This window comes from Vanessa tameamea, chromosome 2 (assembly GCF_037043105.1).
Source record: "Vanessa tameamea isolate UH-Manoa-2023 chromosome 2, ilVanTame1 primary haplotype, whole genome shotgun sequence".
Classification (NCBI taxonomy): Eukaryota; Metazoa; Arthropoda; class Insecta; order Lepidoptera; family Nymphalidae; genus Vanessa; species Vanessa tameamea.
Window position 1 is genome coordinate 15151023 of NC_087310.1, and position 21243 is coordinate 15172265.

General features: G+C 40.0%; 1 protein-coding gene across 1 annotated transcript; it reads left to right on the plus strand.

The window, feature by feature from the left end:
* Positions 1–359: 359 nt before the first annotated feature.
* LOC113394116 (cell adhesion molecule Dscam2-like) lies at positions 360–20347 on the plus strand. The gene is made up of 30 exons (XM_064216656.1): positions 360–396; positions 544–697; positions 771–922; positions 1006–1096; positions 1230–1411; positions 8441–8586; positions 8683–8818; positions 8971–9090; positions 9172–9429; positions 9514–9667; positions 9776–9924; positions 10984–11173; positions 11614–11759; positions 11837–11907; positions 11998–12268; positions 12686–12829; positions 12955–13122; positions 13196–13325; positions 13411–13595; positions 13690–13851; positions 13971–14159; positions 15274–15507; positions 15686–15855; positions 15943–16051; positions 16132–16419; positions 16599–16796; positions 19218–19316; positions 19400–19544; positions 19637–19794; positions 20220–20347. The coding sequence occupies exons 1-30, from the start codon at positions 360–362 to the stop codon at positions 20345–20347; spliced, it is 4764 nt and encodes a 1587-aa protein (XP_064072726.1).
* Positions 20348–21243: the final 896 nt, after the last annotated feature.

The following is a 21243-nucleotide window of genomic DNA, read 5'->3' on the forward strand; positions in this document are numbered from 1 at the left end:
CGAGGAATGTTTCGAGCTATTATTTGGATTGGTTCCAGAATAGCAAATTCCATTAACACCACTTCAATGTCCGAAGATCAGCAACAGTGCGATTTTTAAGACATTTTCTGCCTCGTACAACCACTCTTTGGTTTCTGAGGTCCAACTATCGCGGGTACTTTTTCCGAACAGAGTCAAATCTGTTGCAAAGCAAGCCGGAACACAACAATACTGAGCACTGATGTTTTGTGGTAGAATATCTGCTGAGTGTGTTATACCTAACCAGACGGGCTTGCGCAAAATCCTACCACCCAGTAACCCAATCTCAAGTCCACATAGTCTTCTGTACACTACCCTTAGAGTGTTTTTTATAAAATCAAATGCGTGGAGGAAGCAATCTCCAGCCCGCTGCAACAAGTAACAAACACCAGTGGGAGCCAGAGTGGCTGAGACATTTAGAGGTATGGAATGAACGGATGTTTAACCCTTATTTTTTTCTGATAGTGCTTTGCAAAGTGTAAGATTTAAGTAACTCTTAGGTTTTATTCTCGATATATTTCGTAGACTCGCCGCCGGAACTGCAGTACACATTCATTGAGCAAGCGCTACGCGCGGGCGGCAGCGTCGCACTGCGATGCATCGCGGCCGCCTCGCCCCCGCCTCGGATCACATGGCTCCTGGACGGGCAGCCACTCGACCACTACCTTGCACATCACAGGTCTTATTTACTGCTTACTATTATATTCAATTATTAGCTAATCTAACAATAAAACAAAATTATACTTATGTAGGTATTCGATAAGCGAAGAAGCATCTGTTCAAGGAGAGGTAGTGTCCATTCTGAACCTGACTTCAGCAACGGCAGCAGACGGTGGTCGCTACACGTGCCACGCATCGAACCCACTTGGTGCGGTCGAACATTCTGCGAGACTCAACATATACGGTATGTCCGCTTTTGGTGTGTTACCGCGTACACGCATACACAGCTGGTCGAGGTACGAGTCTCATCGCTCGACTTTTTTGCAGGCCCACCTTCGATACGTGCAATGAGTACGGTCCGTGCGGTCGCCGGTGAGAACCTAACACTGCACTGCCCCTACGCCGGATATCCGATCAGGTCTATAGAGGTGCATTTGATAGGATAATTCCTATTCAAAATATAACTGTATATGTGTATGCACTTTATTTAATTTTAATTCATTAATTTTTCAATTATAAACGTAAATAAGAAACTGTATAATAACATCCAGCTCCGTGTCGTGGTGGCGACGTGGCGCAGCGGCAGCGTTGGGAGGAGCTGGGCGCGTCTCGGCTCGCGGCGGCTCTGTCCGTCTCGCACCTGCATTACCGCACGACGCAGGCCACTACGCGTGCAGCGTCTCCGCGCCCGCGGGCCCAGCGGCTACGAGAGACGTTGAAATACAAGTTCGAAGTGAGTAGAATTATTGACTTATATATGTAGATACCACATCCTGCTCTGCACTGATAGTGAAGTTATCACACCAGAATATACCAGTTAGTTATAACTAATGTATATTGTCTTTATTTTTACAATAGTCGTTTCACACGTTTCCGCTTTTTTCCATTTCTATTCGAAATCTGAAACATATTTTACTCTTAGCGATACCAGAAACCACCTGCTTAAATCGAAACAAGAAATATATTATACCTGAACACAACTCCCCATCTGCGTGTATCCCACCCATCACAGTGCTCATGAAGAAAAGTAAAGAAGAAATAATATAATATAAGATAAATTTAAACCCAGTGATCACTTATTTTTAGAGCTTTGCTGTAAAATTAATATCATTATCAGTTTTTTAATTCAATGAGAATACGTAAAATTACGTAAAATTTGTTTTCAAAAACGTAACAATGTTAACGAGCATTCCAACTGGATTAATTTATTGGTATGACGCTCGCCCGATTCCGATTCCGATAAATGAAGCGCCCGGCCGAGACTGTGAGTCATCATCGTTTATGGTAGATAACGCGATCGTCGATCAGCTCTCCGACTCCAATAAATGCACGTATGCTAATGCATTGCGGACTAACTTAAGTATTAAAGAACAGCGCAGTAACATAAATGAAGAATGGACATTTGTAAAAACAAAAATTGCAGAAAACCTTAAGGTTACACGTGAACATAAATTTTGAACGGCGGATAGAAAAACCTGATATTAGTAATTATATCTACAAAAAAATTATTGCTAGTGTGATCTTGGATAAAATAGTTATGAAAAAACAGACTGAATATGAATCAAAATAACAAATGTTTTTAAACGTAAAACTATGAACACAAGGATTTTTTTGGCTTTTTGTATACTTTATGAAGAAAACATCAATTACTTCTGTTGAAGGCTGTACCAAAAAGAATGGATAGTGTCAGATATAAATTAATTATCTTTATCTGTAAGAGCGTCAAGTATTATACAGACGGAATAAGGGAGCTGTGCAAAAACTCGTTATAGTAGCTCTTTAGGAAACATGGCTGTTGCCAAGTAATTTGTCACATTTGATCAGTATAGATGAGGAGTTTGGCTGCACTAGGACATCGGCATTAGACACTGTGACGGAGATGATACGTGGACGTTCCAACGGTGGTGTCGTGATCCTCTGGCGCCAAAGTGTGATGACCCACTAGTGTGTGCGATAATAATATGGTTACGTGAGCGAGCTATTCTTGTTATATGTACTTGCCTACAGACCAGACGGCAAACCTAGTGGACACGGACACACTTGGTACGGTAAGTGCTGTACACATAACAATAATATTGATTTGGTTTATATATTGGGTGATTTTAATGCGCATCCGACCGAACAGTTCTTTAAAGAACTGTCAGTATTCTATGAGGAACATGAATGGACTTGCATAGATGTAGGAATGCTTAAAGTCTTTGCTAATTGTTTTACTTTTGTAAGTGAGGCTCATAGTTCGCAGCCCTCTGTACATAATAAATTATGATGTTCTATGGTCAAACCACTTTCCTTTGTTGAGTGCATGTAATCGAATGACAATATCACCTAGAAAACATATCTCAGTATCGACATCAATTGATAATGTAAAGTGGTGGGAAAAAAGTGTAAACATGATAAAGAGTGTCACTCATATTTAAAACATCTTGATTTTCCAAATCAATTACGAAGATGTGCAGATTACACATGAGCTGAACTAGAACACCGGCTGATTATTAATAAATTGTATAAAAATATTGTAAATGTATTGAGTTTTGCAAACAAAAAATATAAAACGGGGGTATACATAGGAAAAAAAATCCTGTAAAGGGTTGGAACATTCATGTCAGTGAGGCACAGGATTACTAAACAAAAGTTTAGCTTCTCTTAATGCTCAGCCTGGTCAAAGTAAGTAAAGTAAAGTAAGTAAATATTTGACAACATCACATTCATTACTCTGATCCCAATGTAAGTAGCTAAAGCACTTGTGTTATGGAAAACCAGAAGTAACGACGGTACCACAAACACGCAGACCCAAGACAACATAGAAAACTAATGAAATTTTTCTACATCGACTCGGCCGGGAATCGAACCCGGGACCTCGGAGTGGCGTACCCATGAAAACCGGTGTACACACTACTCGACCACGGAGGTCGTCTATTAGATATTATATATATATTAGATATTAGTTAGTGTACTTACGAAAACCTCGCGACAAACTTTTATGATTAAAGAAATTGTGTATAATGAGATAAATAAATAAATTGATAGTTAACATTTTAAAGGAAAATTTTATTTTCTTCTTTTTAGGGCATTTAAATAAAAGCTTTTTTAAAAAGTATTTTTACTTTAAATTTATTTATTTAAATCTTACCATAATTTTATACTTGAACTTTCAAATTTCAATAATAAAATGAAAATAGGAGAATAAACCAAACACTTTAAGTGAAACCGAGTACCTTTATAACGTGCAAGCGATTTAATAACCGTGAGGTAAATATGTGTATGTTGTTCCAATTAATTCGTATTTACTTATTCAAGTAATAAGTCATTTTCTATTTTTTTATTCTAAAATTGCATTTGTTTGTTGCAATTTGACATAATTTATACATCATATACTAACATATAATATGTACATATATATTTAAATATTTTTCGAACACTAACACTTTTTCTTTTTAATTAAGGAGATGTATCTGGTTTAGTTCTCATTATGATTCTAGTAAAAATATTAGCCATAAGATACCCAAAAAAAAGTTACTTATAATGAAATGTGAGTAATTTGATTGAGGAAAAACACAATAAATAAATATTTTACTTTGTGATAGATATTACAAAACTAAATAAACATTTTAACAGAGATTGTTAGACATTTTAATACCTAGACACGTTACAGTTCCTACATAATAGTATTCTAAATGACGCGTATTAATGTAAATCTATAGTAATACTCTTTTTAAATAGAAGTCAGGTTTCAGTCAAGATGTCAGGTACATAAACGTTTAAGAACTCGGCTGTAATTTGCCTACTTCTGTAAGATTTATCCATACCACTAGTACATTTATTAATTGAGTAGGTGACTGTTCCTAGAGATGCATTTAATGATTTGTTGGTATTAAAATTGCACAGTTGATAAAATGGTTATCCCAGCGCAATGTTCTAATCGTTGAATCCTCACGCAAAGTAGTTGACACTTTTAAAATATTGATCTTAAATTAACACGTGGTCAATAAACTATACAAGACCATATTAGACTAACTAAATATCAGGAAACACACCTACTAAATCTGATGAAAGCGTCCTGTCGATAATACATTGACGCGCGTTAGAATATTACTAATTTAACAAAATATGAGGTACATCACCTAAGGAGGAAAGTAAAACTGGATCAAATTGTTAAAATAAACAATGAATAGCACAAAGGCCGATTTGGCAGCGTGTTGTTACGGATTTCAAATCAATCCAATCAATCAACTATGTACTCAATATCATGAAATATAAAAATCTATACGAAATCTAAATATTTCACAACATTAACATTGTTTTTAGAAAAAGGCTTACAGATCACTTTTCGATTATCATTCCAAAAATTATAAATTTCACGTTAACGTCTTTTCTTTAGTTTGTTCCTATAGTATATTACATGTAGTATATTACATATATAGTATATACATACAATAAAATCGTACATGGAAGATATTTGAGAAAAAGTTTTTCTGGGGTTATCTATTAACGCAATAGATCACATAAATATGATTTTTAGAATTTTTGTCTGTTTATCTATTCGTTTTTTACAGATAATCTCGGAATCGGTGTAACCGATCTGGATGCGGTTTTCACTGATTTATACTGTACCTACCTACCTACCTACTGTATACCTTGGGGTACATTTTTTTTTGTAATAGAGGAACATATATGAATTAAAAATAGTTACTGTATAAATATTGACCGCGTGGAATGGTGGCAAGAATGCTAGCAGCATGTCCCAGTTGAATCACAATTCCGATCCTCTGGGCTAAAACGAACCAGCCCTCCTGTCACCAGTGGAGGCAATAAGGCGAGGTGTTATACTTTTGATGAAGCTTTTTGCACCACTACCAAGGGCAAGTATTTCGACAGCAAATGGGACAAAAAAGTAATTTGACATAAGACACGAATATTTAGATCTCTTTTTTTTCTTCATATTTTTCCGCAGCGGCAACGGCCCTTAACATTGGTTCTCGGATATGAGACGGGGCCAACGTGTCAACGCATGTAGCGTCCCACTCAAGGGCCCGTCCTCGTTCCCAGGGAACCATCTTTATCCATCAGGTCTCTTACCATCATCACGACTAATTCCACGAGGCTCAGTAAGAGCACGAACGTCGATGGTGGCAAGAACCCTTTTTATTTTGTCATTAAGAGAACCGTGGCGGAAAAGCCTGCTTGAACTCCTTGGGCAAGAGAGACCATGTAAACGGAAAAAAGGAAAGAGTCCACCTCCTTTCCACACGGGCATCTGTGCTCAGAGCACAGAGGTGTTCCCAGTCGGAGACATTCATTATCTAAAAGTGTCCCAAGATTTTTAGAGGGTAACTTGAACTTAAAAAAAATTCAACCATTGACTTGACTCTTTAGTTGACAACCCTAGAAGCCTTGCACGGTTTTTGTTAATTTTTTTGTCAAACTGTATAGTGTAATGTGGACCAATGGCGAATCCCAAAGTTTTTTCTTTGTAACTTCCTTAGGGAAGGCACTTTACCTTCCAGGTCTCTATCGCCTCAGTAACATTTGTGATTTTGACTGATTTTGATTTTAAAATTTGTGAACAAAGGCCTGAAATGCTATGTACAGAAGAAAGAAAGGCCGGAAGGGCAACACTTGAAATTTTCCTCACGCCGATGCCACCAAATGGAATGGGAAGTGTAGCTTGAGTCCAAAAATACTTATCAAGAGATAAATTTAGATTTTTTTCTAAAGTTTTTTTAAAGAGGGCATCGATTTGATTGGTAAGACTAGGATATTTCCAGATTGGTCTCGCGCGTAGAATGTACACAAATTTTGGTAACATATAGTATTTGTTTTATTAAAATCAGAATGTTATGGAACCAGGACTGATGTGTTTAAAACCTTTTTAAGGAGTTCCAGTTTGTTGAATCATCCCTTTACATTTAAAAATAAATATACTATAAATATCGGGTACGGCGTAAATTATTTTATGTTTATACCCCAAATCTCTCTTATTCCATAAAAAATCGCTTACTTTTAGGCGAGTCCAGTTTTCAGTGCACACGGCTAGCTTTATGTGGCTCTGTCGCGTGTTCGCAACTGCAAAAAAGTTTATGCTTTAATGCCTAACGGCACTACGTGTAATATCGTATAATATATATTACGCAGTTAGACAAATACATCGTAACTTTTTAATATAATAAGATTAAATTATAAATTTAAAACGTTCGGTTGTTTGTAGTTTATATTAAGTAAAGGGTTTTCCAATAAGAGGTGTTATTTTGATATTCAAAGAAAAATGCCATTTTTTAATATAAATGTTCGGATGTTTATTTCATTATAAAGAGGAATGTATGCCGTTAATAGTGGAAAATAACATCAGGCAAATGGCAACCACGACCACGCTTACAGGACAATATCCTTTTCATGAAAATTTCCATAACCGAACACGTCCTCTTTCACGTAGTCCCAAAGAAAGAAGTCGCAAGGTGTTAAATCACAAGCTCTCGGTGGCCAATTGTGATCACCTCTTCGAGAGATAACACGGTCCGGAAACTTGTCCAGTAAAAGATCAATGGTTTCGTTGCTTGTGTGGCACGTAGCGCCGTCTTGTGGAAAACAAACGTTGTCCAGATCAATACTATCAAATTCCGGCCATAAAAAATCGTTAATCATGTCTCGATAGCGCAATCCAGTAACCACCGTAACTGTTGCTCCAGCTTCATTTTCGAAGAAGTAAGGTATAATGACTCCGCGGGACCATAAACCGCACCAAACAGCCACACGTTGAGAATAAAGAGGCATTTCAACAATAACTCTTGGATTTTCTGAGCCCCAGATCCGACAATTTTGCTTGTTGACGAAGCCACCGAGGTGGAAATGGGCCTCATCACTCAAGATGATTTTTCGATGGAATTCCGGATCATTTTCATGCATTTCAACGACCCAATCAGCAAAGACACGACGTTGTTGATAATCGGCCGGCTTGAGTACTTGTTTTAACTGGACTTTATAAGCCTTAAGACCTAAATCTTTATGCAAAATACGGTGTAATGACGTTTGTGGAATGCGTAATGCGACAAATCTGGGTTTTCTTCATCACTTTCGTCTACAACAGCAATATTTTCGGCTGGTCTTGAGCGACGTGCATGGGTTTTATTCTTTATATCACTAACTTGTCCCAACGGGCTCGATTTCTTTTATTCAATGGCTGTCTTATCTGTAATTAAAGTGTTGCAAGCACTTAATGTGACGTATTGTAATTTAATTTCGGACTTTCATTTAATCAATATTATTATTATTTCAAGTAAAAATTCGAGTGAAAAACACACTATTCGCTCACCAGGAGTGTAGAAAATAAAGAAAATATGTATTATGGTATTATTTGTAGAACAATCAATACCAAGAATGAACGTTCTCTAAATAATCAAACTCGGTATTTTTTTATAACATTTTAGATTTAATTTTTCTTACTGTATTTTAAACCATTTCCAAGCAGTCAATTGTGCTGAATTATTAATTTTGTTTGCACTATTTAAGTGCCAGAGACAACTCAATCTACTACAGACCTACTATAAATTAAAGCTGATTTTTAATAATGTTATATTTCATAACTAATTTGAATGCATTAAGATTGAGGTTGCATGTTTTCTTAATTTTTTAATTGTTAGTAGAGGGCATTAAATTTTTTACCTTTTTCCTCTCGTAATAGTATAAACATCTCTTCAAAAAAGTTTTCGGTTGTCTTTAGAATCTGGTGTATCAGTGATTTTTGGACATAAATCAATATATTTTCTAGATCCACCGAAGATTTCACCATTCATGTTCTCGTCAGAACTTACTGAAGGTAGTTCCGTGCAGGTGCTCTGTGGAGTTTCATCAGGAGATAAGCCAGTGTACTTCGCCTGGCTTAAAGATGGTTCTCCTGTTCCACCAAATCTCCAGGTATTGTATTTGAAAAATAAAACGACATTATAAAATCCCTAAATTACTAAAGCTGTCGAATAATCGAGGAAAGTTATCGAATGACTATTTGTCCAGATAGAGGAGAAGAGCTTAAACGAGTTCTCCCTCCTCATGTTTCCGGAGCTGTCGGCTCGGCACAGCGGCGCCTACACATGCCGCGTGTCCAACCACGCCGCTACTGTCAACTACACCGCAACTCTTAGCGTAAAAGGTCAGCTCTCTTACCGTATCGTACAACTTGTGGAACAGAATGTGATTAGCTTTTACACTTTTTCGTAGCTACGTTACATTCATGCATATTATAATTTAAGTACAAAAAAATAAGTAAATATATTTTCAATGTTCTTATTTTTCCTGGTACAGTTGCACCTACATGGATTACGGAACCATTAGACTCTGCTGTTCTTTTAGGAGCTCCATTACTATTGGAATGTATCGCTAAAGGTTACCCTACACCAGTCGTAACTTGGTACAGAAGAATAGGTAAGACTTTTAAAATAATTGTAAGTTGGGTAATATCTTCAAGGTCAATTTATATAATTTACTGAATTTATCTTTATGTAGGTGACGGAATAAATGGAATTGAAAATTCGGATCGGTGGGAAGTCGCAGGTTCAGAATGGGGCCCGGAAGGGGATCAATTTAAGCCTACCAGTGGATTGGCAAATGTACCCCGAGAAGTGAGCAATGGACGCGCAGCCATGGGTAGTAGTGCTATAGCCGCTAGGTCAGCAGCTCGTTCACATCAGGGACTGTACCGATGTACTGCAGACAACGGTGTAGGACCACCTCTAGTCAAACATGTCAATGTGACCATACATGGTGAGACACATCGGAAGTCGTTAATTATATTATTTATATTTGAGTTACATGCCGTTTTCTTTTTAAAGCAAATATTGCTCTCAGAACCAGCACACTTTGGTCTTTCGAGCGAAACTGTACGGAACATGACCAGCGTGCGTGGACGCAGCGTCGTTCTCACTTGCCTAGCTCTTGGAGATTCTCCGCTTGTAGTACACTGGACTCATCGAGGCAATAAGCTTGATCTTGACTCGTACAGGTAGTTTTATTTTAAAAATATATTTAGAATTTTCATGTAATGTCAAAAATAAAATTATAAAGAAGAAAGTAAACGAGTAATATCATGTACCATGATCACATCTCATAGATGGACAATATCAGAAGTACGCACAAGCGAGGGCGTGCGATCCTCCCTGCAACTGCGCGCGGCGGAGCGACATGACGCCGGCGAGTACCGTTGCCATGCGCGCAACCAATATGGCCGCAGCGATCTACTCATGTACTTACACGTCGAAGGTAACAAAGTAACAATGAAAATGCTAACAATTTAGAACTGGTCCTTAACACGTTAATATACTAATGGGAAGAAGTAACGGTCATGTTAACGTTACAAAATATTTGTTTCGCACGTCGGAAATAATTAATGATTGAACGAACTTACCTACATGTGAAGTTCTATCATAATTATACGATAGTTCCGTCCGAAGATATTAGATAGGCATACAAGTAGTATCGCGTAGTCTTACGCAAATCTCACACTTTTCTCGAGACATTTAATTTTTTTTTACCTTCATTTAGTTTAGATAGCTCTAAATCGGCACAAGAATGAATGAATGTGTGAATGTAAATGGAAGGGATAGATGCTAATATGCTAGAGATAAAGCGACATATTTGCGCACATAATCATCATCCTGCACTTGCACTGATGTTGATAATAAAGGTTCGTCGTCCTCTGGTGTCGCAATCACCACGACATTTCTTTTTTTGAAGTCGTTTCGTTTGAATTAATTGGCATGTAGGTACTATTACAAAAGAATTGAAACAGTCCTACAATACTGTTCGCGTGTATAATATGAATCGGGTAGTGTTAACCACTATGGGAAGCACGGAAACCCTGGTAACAATCTGTAATATGTTCGAAAATATTCATTTAATTACACACTGTAAAAGGCCATATTAATCTATAATAAATGCACAATGTATTTAAGGTGCTTAATTGGATAAGCCTTTAAAGGTGTACAATACTGTGGTACATTATTTTGATCTATCTCGTAGGGTTCCGCCAGCGTTTGCAACGTAAGCGCAAAAAATGTGTTTATTTACGACATCACATTAGAAACCTCTAAAATTATCAGTATTTTTCTTTTATATTATACATGTATTATACATATAAACCTTCCTCTTCCACTCTATCTATTAAAAAAAACCGCAACAAAATCCATGGCGTAGTTTTAAGCAGGGACAGACAGACAGCGGAAAGCGTCTTTGTTTATAGAATATGTAGTGAAGCAGAAGTATAATATGATATATTTAAACCTTCGTTTGTTTATCACAAAAAACAATAAATATGCATAGAGCCGCCCGATGTACCTCGATCGCTGCAGCTTTGGGGTGCGGGTTCTCGGTGGGTTCGCGTGCGGTGGGCCGCCCACCCCGCCCCGCGCACTCACTTCGCCGCACTCTGCACGCCGCTGCATGCACTACCCGCGCCCGAGCATAACACGCACCACTATAATCTATCCCTCGATTCAATGGAAAGTGAAAGGTGAATAGATAATTAAATAAAAAACATCTTATGAAATATTATTAAATATATGAATATCCATTACTTTTTTCTGATTTCAATTCTTTTTTTTATAAAATGGACAGACAGTAGATCACCAGTAGCAATCTTTAAATATTTTTAATTATCCTCTCATATAAAGAAAAATAAGACCCTCCAACCGGGTTAGAGTATGATATAAATATGTGACAGAAATGTATACAACGCGTGGCGGTTTCTTGACGACGGCACTCCTAACCAACAACCTAACTTGGCCGTGCCTTTGGTTGTCTCATTAAGACCCAAGTATTATATCTATTGAGCTCTTCAGCTTTTGGCCTTAGGTTAGCTTTTATTAAATTTGCGGGTAGTTAGTCTATATAGAAATTCAGTCTAGAATAAAGTAAAAACGATTATTCGGTTTCCTTTAAAAAAAATACAAGGTTCGACGAAGAAGGATTTAACTTACTGAGTGCACGACTGGAAGGTCTACGACCCGCGGCCGCCTACTCATTGAGAATAGTCGCTACGAACCACGTCGGGCAGTCGCCGCATTCTGATGCCCTGCTCTTTACAACTCTCGAAGAAGGTAAGATTAATAAATATTATATTAATATAAAACGCAAGTAATTTAAAAAACAAAAAACAATGTTCTATTTGTTGTAGCTCCAACAGTCTCACCACAAAATATCCGCATCAGGCCCATCAACAGTGGGGAGTTACACGTGTCATGGTCGGTAAGTAACTGTCGCTAACTTGACATATTACTTTGGTGCACTAACCTAAAGCAATAGAATCGCTCTACCTGGTTTAATTGTTAAAACTAGGCTCCAGCGCAAGACGGTTGGAACGGCGAGCTGTTAGGTTATGCGTTATCGTGGCGCGAAGTAGGGCGCGTCGAAGAGGAGAGTGAGTACGAGGGAGGGCGCGACGACGGCGCCCGCGCCGGCACGGCCGTTGCTCGCGGCTGGAGTAGCGCCGAACTCACTCTGGGCGGTCTGCGACAGTTTGCGCGCTATGCTGTATCTGCGCGCGCCTTTAACCGTGCCGGTCCTGGTCCGGCTTCTTCTATCGCTTACGCCACTACTGCCGATGGAGGTTAATACGCTACAACTACAACTTATACTTTTATATTAAACCACTCGTACGTTCCAATTTCGTAAGGGTAAAATGAGATTTGCGCGATTGCCAACGGATCTATTCACTTACTTGCTCTGTGTTAATGCGTCATTCAAAACGCACCACTTGTGTTTTTGTCATTATATCAGTATACATAAATACTGATTTCTTGTTGATTTTTTTCCCTAAAATCTACATTCCGAGCCAATGGTAGTTTTACGTTTAATTGAATCCTACGTGAAATAAGTATATTTTTATTTTGCTCACCTTTAAACAATATTATTCACTTTGTTGTAATGATTATTATAATCCGATGTGGTATTTAAGTGCAATTAAATCGTGTTATACCTTAAGATTGTGTAACGCTGTTGATTTGAAATAAATCATAACGACCAGTGCCAGAGGAGCCACCGAGCGCCGTGACATGCGAGGCGCTATCAGCAAGATCGCTGCGAGTTCGCTGGCTGCCGCCGTCGCAGTCACACGCACAAGCAATACGCGGCTATGATCTACATTACGCACCGTTGCATTTCTCACAGAGTTAGTTTTCACACATACATTTTTGTTTTAAAAATGAGCATTGCTAAAAATGTATAGTCAATTGCTGCTGCTGTAAGAAACTAGTTCCGTTACTTGCAAATACTGAAAGCTACCTCTACATGTAGCATGGAGCGGTGCCGTCGGCTCGGAAGCGGCGCGTGCGGCGGCCGTTGGAGAAGCGGTACTGCAAGGATTACGCGCTGCCACAAACTACTCGGTGAGCGTGCGCGCGCGCTCAGACCGTGGCGCGGGACCAGCCTCGCCGCCCGTACATTGCCTCACAAGAGAAGATGGTATTTTTTTTTAATATGTTAATTTTTCTTTCACCGATAGTTTTATTGGTAAGAGCTGATTATATCAACCCAGTTCCGAGTGCTCCTGAATTGATACGAGCGTTGCCCGCCGGGCCGGACGCCGTGCGCGTTTCATGGATAGCACCGGCCGAACGCGGCGGTCAACTCACACACTACACTCTCTACACGAGGGAACTTGGCAAGTACGAGATTTATCAGAAAGTCCCTTTTTTGGGCATTGTTGTTTTTGAATTACTCATCAATTTAACAGCATTTTTGTGAACGAAGAGTGGGAGGAGAGTGGTCTCAGCGAGTGGAAGCCGTCGACGACAGTGCAGAGGGCGAAAACGAGATATGGCACGAACTGCGTGGACTACGTGAACGCGCCGTATACGAGTTTTGGATACGCGCCTCTACAGCCGCAGGAGCCGGGCCGCCCAGTCGTGCGGTCAGCGCGGCGCCCACGCAACTCAGTAAATTATTAACACACCCTCTTAAGCAAACACAAATATTTCATTTCCACATAGAAATATGCATGCACATATACAATAACTTACTTTTAAACAGTGTCAGCGCGGATCTCATCACTTGGTCGTCTAGTGACAGCCGCGATAGGCTCGCGCCTGCGGCTTCGTTGCTCTGCGCTGGGCGTCCCCCCGATAACAAGGCGGTGGATGCCACTACCACACGCACATACTGTTACTGATACAGGAGACTTAATTATCCACAGTAAGTAAAGACACACTACGCACTACCGCGATATCATAGTATCGAGGCAGTATTTAATTTAAAATTTTGCTTGTAACAGTTTCGTATCAAACCGCTCCTTGTGTATATTTTGCTGACAGAGGTGGAGCAACTGTCGGCTTTGAACTACTCGTGCTCAGTACGTAACGCGGCCGGCGGAGACACCACGGTGTTCGCACTGCGCGTGATTCGTCCTCCGGCGGCGCCTGCGCCACGTCTTTCCCGCGCCGATACACACGCTCTGCACTTAGCATGGGATCCACCGCATGACGGTGGCGCTCCTGTTCTCGGTAAAATATCTTTTGCAATATGTTTATTGCATTAAACAAAAGAACAAACAACTCTTATTGTAAAAAAAATCGTTACATTATTATTTGTTGCGCACTAAAAATTACAAAAGCAAACCCTTTCATTAGATATCCATATCTTGGGGGTGCATTTCAAATAGCCAGTCCGCCATCTTGGGGAGGCCGCCATATTGGATTTGTAAGGACGTTTCTTAGCTAGTCATGTATTGTCATCAGAACTCAGAGCGTGTGCAAAATTTCATCCTAATCGAAGACCGAGAAGTGGGTCAAATTAAGATTCGAAGATTTTCTTACATACATAGTTACAAGTGAAGCTAATATAAGCGTGTCAAAACATGTTATATGCCCGGTAGTGCCCCCGACCTCGTTGCCGGGTGTCTGCTTATCAATTCGGATAAACAAAGTATGAAAAACAAAAGAAAATTCAGATTATATACCAAAAGTAAAGTTTTTTTATTTATAACAGGTTTTTATAAATTCAAATCATTTGTAAAAAAGTTGTAGTTTGTTAAATGACGATTCAAAAGTGTATACATTGATTTTGATTTTGTGTATGTGCGTGACAAGCCGAGTTGGCCCAGTGGTTAGAACGCGTGCATCTTAACCGAAGATTTCGGGTTCAAACCCAGGCAGGCACCACTGAATTTTCATGTGCTTAATTTGTGTTTATAATTCATCTCGTGCTCGGCGGTGAAGGAAAACATCGTGAGGAAACCTGCATGTGTGTAATTTCAACGAAATTCTGCCACATGTGTATTCCACCAACCCGCATTGGAGCAGCGTGGTGGAATATGCTCCATACCTTCTCCTCAACGGGAGAGGAGGCCTTAGCCCAGCAGTGGGAAATTTACAGGCTGATTATGTTATGTATTATGTATGTGCGTGTGTCTATTTGAGACTACGATATAAATTTTACTCGGATTTACTTAGTAATGAGGCGTACACGCTAGGTTTTTTCATACGGGACCGTAGGCTACTCCGTCATGTCCATTTTCCTTCCCCACTAAAACAAGAAGATCTACCATTAAAGAGTACATCTGAATACTTGGTACATTAACCGATTAAAACGCTTTAGCTATAATTCCTTACCGGCCAGGATACACAGTTTGGTGGTGGCGAGGATGGGAAAGTGGTGAACGTCGAAGTGAAAGTTTATTGAATGGGAACATTGCCGCAAGTGCACGGTGGTGGCGCGTCGGTGGGGAAGCTCGCGGCGCAGCACTTCGCGGCCTCGCGTGTGGGGCTCCTTATCACGTGGCAATGCGAGCCCACAATGCGGTCGGAGCATCGCCGCACTCGCGCGCCGTGACACTGCGCACACGTGGCGACAGTTAGTCATCTGTGATTGTTTATTTGTTTCGCCAACTTGTTATGATACTAATATAAATATAAATATAGATTTAGATAAATAAAGAAACATGTTATGATAATTTTCGAATGTTCTCCTTTCATTACGTATCTACCTACCTTCTTCGACATATACTAAAGAAAATGTTTAAAACTCGTAGAGGCGAAGGCACCGGTGGGCAAGGAATGTATTTGGTCCAACAGTACCGCTCTGCGAATCGCTCTCCTCGCGTGGGGCGGTCGGTGTGCTGTGGCGCGTTTCACACTCGCACTGCGACCCGCTAGTGGCGGGGCTTGGTCCGACCTCCCCACTGATGGAGAAATCGCAGAGGTACTTTGATAAAATTATTGACTACACTCCATACCTAACAAAAATATTTCCATTAAATGGTTTATACTCACCGATACATCCCCACAGGCATCGAATTTGGAACCGGGCACGTGGTATGAAATACGTGTCTTGGCGCATTCCCCAGCCGGTGACACTCCCGCCCTGTACAAAGCGGCGACACACACTATGAATGGAGGTCGAATAACTATTTTTATAGAAATGCTAATATTTAATTTCCCCAATTTCGTTCACTAATGTACACAAAAATGAATATAGAACGCATCGGTGAGCCAATAGAACTACCCCTAGAGGCAAGAATGAGTGCAGCAGACGGAGCTGATGACGTCACAGTAGCGGGCTCGTGGTGGCAGGGCGGCGCGGGCGCGGCGGCGGCGCTGCTCGGCGTCGCGCTCAGCGCTCTGCTTGCTGCCGCCGCGCTGCTCGCCTGCCGTCGCCGCGCCAGTCGAACTCACCACGCGCATCCACCTCACGAAGGACACCATCAACCGCTGTACGTGGCACAGCCCACGCACACGAATGGAAAGACGATAACCCCACCCGATGGTAAAAATATTGATGAATAACATGACTCTTTGAAAGCGTTTGGACCCGCCAATAACCATACATCGTTTAAGTTTGGTGCAATGCTGATATTTTAATAAGCACTTATTTTTAAATATATTTATTACTCTGACCGAATCAAATTTTAACAGTTAATGGTTTTAATTTACAATACCTATCAGGGGATCTACACGAGATTAGTCCATACGCGACATTCAGCATGTCCTCGGGCGCGACGTCGCGCGAGTGCGGCGCGGGCGCGCCGGCGGGCCCCGACGCGGGCGTGCGTTCATGTGCGCTGCATCTTCGTTCGTTCACACGCGACCCGCTCGAACTCGCGGCGCCGCCTCCCCGACCGCACTTGCTTGCGCATCCTAACGGTAATTTGCATTATGATTGTAATTCAAAAAGACTACTTATAACTAAATAAAATATCTGATCTAAATCAAAATTGAGATTAGGAATATATATTAGACTGTCACATGTGTATCCACCAACCCGCATTGGAGCAGCGTGGTGGAATATGCTCCAAACCTTCTCCTCAAAGGGAGAGGAGGCCTTAGCCCAGCAGTGGGAAGTTTACAAGCTGTTAATGTAAAAAAATTAATTAGACTGGCAGAGAAGCAAATAGGTCACTCACAATTTACATAATGAGTATTAATTGATTCTGACGGGCTCGATGCAGTTAAACCATTTACTTTTTATGTTACTCGTGTAACTTGCGACTATATTATAAACGTTACTTTTCAATAACAATCTTTCGTGAAAACAACTGTTTATATTTTTGGAACAAAACCGCAACTAAAATATTTAGGACCACGGGTCGGCAATTTCAATGCCGACAGTTGTATAAACTTTACTACAGAAAATGGTACAAATCACTTTGACTATTAGAGAATACACGAAGAGATTTGTTTAGAATAAGCAATTATCTGAATAGATGCTCGGAGCGGCTTCGTGGCGGATTGAGATCGCAATTTCCGGCGCGCTTTGTATTTATTATTCGCAAGTTGAATTCGACGTTGCAAACCCGAGATATCAGAGCCTCGAGATGGCTAAGTAATCATACTTTACTTTTCCATTCTGACAGATATTTCAATAAAATTTGTTGGTCAATGTTTGTCTAAATTTTACTGATGATAATCCAGAGTTCAATATCATATTTTATAAGTATTTTTGAGGGCTAGGTACATCCTGCGAATGACGTTAAATAATATTTCATTGGCCTCGCATATCTTTAGACCTAATTATATTTGACTTCAAAGTAACACGTGATTGCATACTGAATAAAATAGTTTAAAAAACTAAAAAACACGCTTTTAGCACGCACAAAAAATTACAAATGGAGCGTTTTGTCCAAAAATAATAGTTTAAAAAACTAAAAAAACACGGTTTTAAGTTTAAGTACTCTTCATTTAATACCCATGTCACGGGAGTGCATTTTAAATAGCCAATCCGCCCTGTTGGATTTAAGTAGCGTGACTATTTTTTTCGTATTCCTGACAGCAAACCCTTTCATTTGATATCCATATCATGGGGGTGGATTTCAAACAGCTAGTCCGCCAGCTTAGGGAGGCCGCCATATTGGATTTGTAATGACGTTTCTTAGCTAGTCATGTATTGTCATGAGAACTCAGAGCTTGTGTAAAATTTCATCCTAATCGAAGACCGGGAAGTGGACCAAATAAGATTCCGAGATTTTCTTACATACATAGTTAGTTACAAGTGAAGCTAACAAAAGCGTGTTAAAAATTAATGAGGTTTTCATTAAACTCGAACAGTGTTCTTATTGCCAATTCAAAAGAAATGCATACATGATAAATTATAACCCTAATCTCTAAAATCATCAATAAAATATACTGTAACTCCAATGAAACGAGTCTAGCATTTGAAACAGAAAACAGATCTAACAAAAGATTTGATTGTTTTGCTAGCAGTCGAAGTTGGCGGATATTGAAAAACACCGTAAAATTATAGCAGCTCATTCCGATGGTATTATCTCTGGTTCCACTGAGCGAGTTTGCAATTTCCGCCTCGTGCCCCGCATTGTCCACCCCCCCCCCCCGCATATTTATCCCTTCGTTGAACATTCAAGTTCAACATTCCCATTTTTTCTAGGCTATAAACTTCGATAACTAATATCATGTAATAATGAAAGTGTAGTCTTAATATGTAAGCCATCTTGCAATTATCGCCGGTCAGGATGTACGAGTACATACTATGTGCCAATTAAGTTCTACTCGCAAGGGCCTCGCCCGCACTCACATCCGACACTCGCAGCGTACGATTTTATTGTCTATGCCACTGACCGGACCATGCCACTCCTCTATTTAATGGTGGTTTTATAGGATAATTACAACTTCAGTACTGAGCTTCCGCAGAAGAGGGTTAAGGTTAATAAAACTACCGCGTACGAGGGCGTAATGAAACTTTTGTGCCAACAGTTGCGCGTTTTACTGTTAAATGGAATTAAACTTCGTCTATTCTATTCTTATGTATTAGTAGCGATGAGATACACAAGTACTTTGCCACTTTCCCATATAACTAATATTATTTTGTTTCACATTCACGCAGAGCTTGGACTTAGCCCTATAAACGTTTATTATTTTATTTTAAGCATCTAAATTATATTCATGGTGGACAGAAGATATTTAATAAGATATGTATGGAGATGACGCTTCACGCCTATATGACATATTAATTTTTACAAACTCTCTTTCAATTCTCATTGTTTTCGGTGTCACCGAAGACAATAAGAATAATAAATAGTAAGAGATATAGGACTCGTTTGTATTTGCCAGACTACGGTAGCGCGCGGGACAGTGACTCGGAGTCGAGCGGGTCACCGTGCGCGGCGTGCGCGGCCGAGCTCTACCGCCTGCCCGCCGCGAGACTCTCAGGTTCCTCGCATCTTTAATATATATTTTAACATACCAAATCGTAGCAACGTATTAGTAATAACGTATAGTATTCAAATGTACAGATACGTTGCCCGCGGGAAGTGTGGGCGCGGCGGAATCGAGCACCGAAGACGGCTCGTACGGCGGCGCGGCGCGGTCGCGCGAGTCGCAGCCGCGGCCGCGCGCGCGTCGACGCGAACACGCGCGCCCTCATCAGCCCACTGTCAGGTGACATGGAAAAGATCTTTAGTTTTGACAAAATATAATATATATATTAATATAAAAAGAAACGAATAATTATGTGCTTTTCACGGCTGCAGCTCGTTTTTACCTCATAAAAGCCCAGGAGCCGATGATACACCTACATACACACATAGTAGCGACGACATTCCGTATAACGTATTAGTACTGAAATGGAGTATAAATTTATATTTTTTCTTTCCTGAAGCCATCGGTTCTAAGATCGGATTGGGTGATAGTGAGTTCGGTTCGATAGTTTTAGAATTCAATAAGTAGAGCCCCGCAGTCCCCAGACCCCGAGCATGGCTTCGAAGCTTCCTCGCTCATCAACTATCGGAGATCTTTTTGATATGATTTATCTATCCTCTCGTTTTATATCATTAATATAATGAGGAAATCAAACATCATAAAGGATCTCTTCGAGCCGATAATTACCTGGCGCGGCGCCGGTCGTAGTGCATGAGGCGCATGTTGCGAGCGAACACGCTGGAGCGTTCGGTTGCTCCGTGTTGACTCCGATAATTGGATATGATTGATTCATTTACATTGTTGACAGCATTCAGTTTAAACTTACAAAATTGATTTCCTAATGAAGATGTAATTACGCTCGCTCCGCATGAACGCAGATGAATGTCCAGTAGCTCTTTAACTTTTATGTGTCAGCCTTCCTATACCGCATCGTTGTTTGTGCAGATACTTCTCAGCGGCGCCGCAACGTTGAGTCTCCCGCTCGCCGCCGCAGCGCGACGCGCGCGCAGGCCGCGGACTGCGACTACTTGTATATAAACTAAACTTGTTTTATCTGTATTAAGAGTCCCTAAGTGTTTCCATTATGACTGAACCTGTCCTATTTAATAAACATGTGATGTTTTCGATTGCAGTTTCTTTTGTCTTACTGTAGTTTTAAGTTTTAATAAAACAACATCTGAAATATAGAATCGCCTTTAATCGAATATTTGAGATAAAATCTAGTTACGAACGGTTGCGTTGTTGCATCGAGGGTATATGTTTTTATGTTGCATATTGCATAAAGAGAGACGAAGGTTTTTTCAGTTTCAACCTTACTAAACCTACACATACATCAACATTTAGTATCCGAGCTCATGGAGCCCTAAATAATAAGATATTTAACATTCTTCTGTATTTTGATATAACCAAAAAGCAGTAAACGTCATCGACGCGAGACTCGTTAAACAAGCACCCGCAGAGCAGTTGCTCATCGTGAGAGTATATTGATTTAATGAGAAGTCATGGTAATAAAGCAAAGCTCTTATCTCGAGGCGCCGCGCGGCGCTGCGAGCCATTACGAATAGCGAAGCGGAGCGTCGGCCGGTCGCCGCGACGGCTAATAGATGGGCCTAAACCAGAATAACTGCATCCACTTCCGCAGTTTGGCAAATATCAAATCGTTTTACTTTTATTACTTATTTCATTATTACTTTGGAAATGGACTTGGTAGGTGAGATATATAATGTCATTATTTAATGTTCATTTTATTTTATAAATAAATAGACACATCCTCGAGATTTTCTTTTATGTTTACGAAATAATAATATCACATAGTTTATTTAGTTATAATAAAAATAATAGTATAGAGGATTTATACAAGATATTTTCATATATGTATTACACAATACGAATCACGTAATAATAGAGATGTAAGTTATACAACTATACAATACTATTG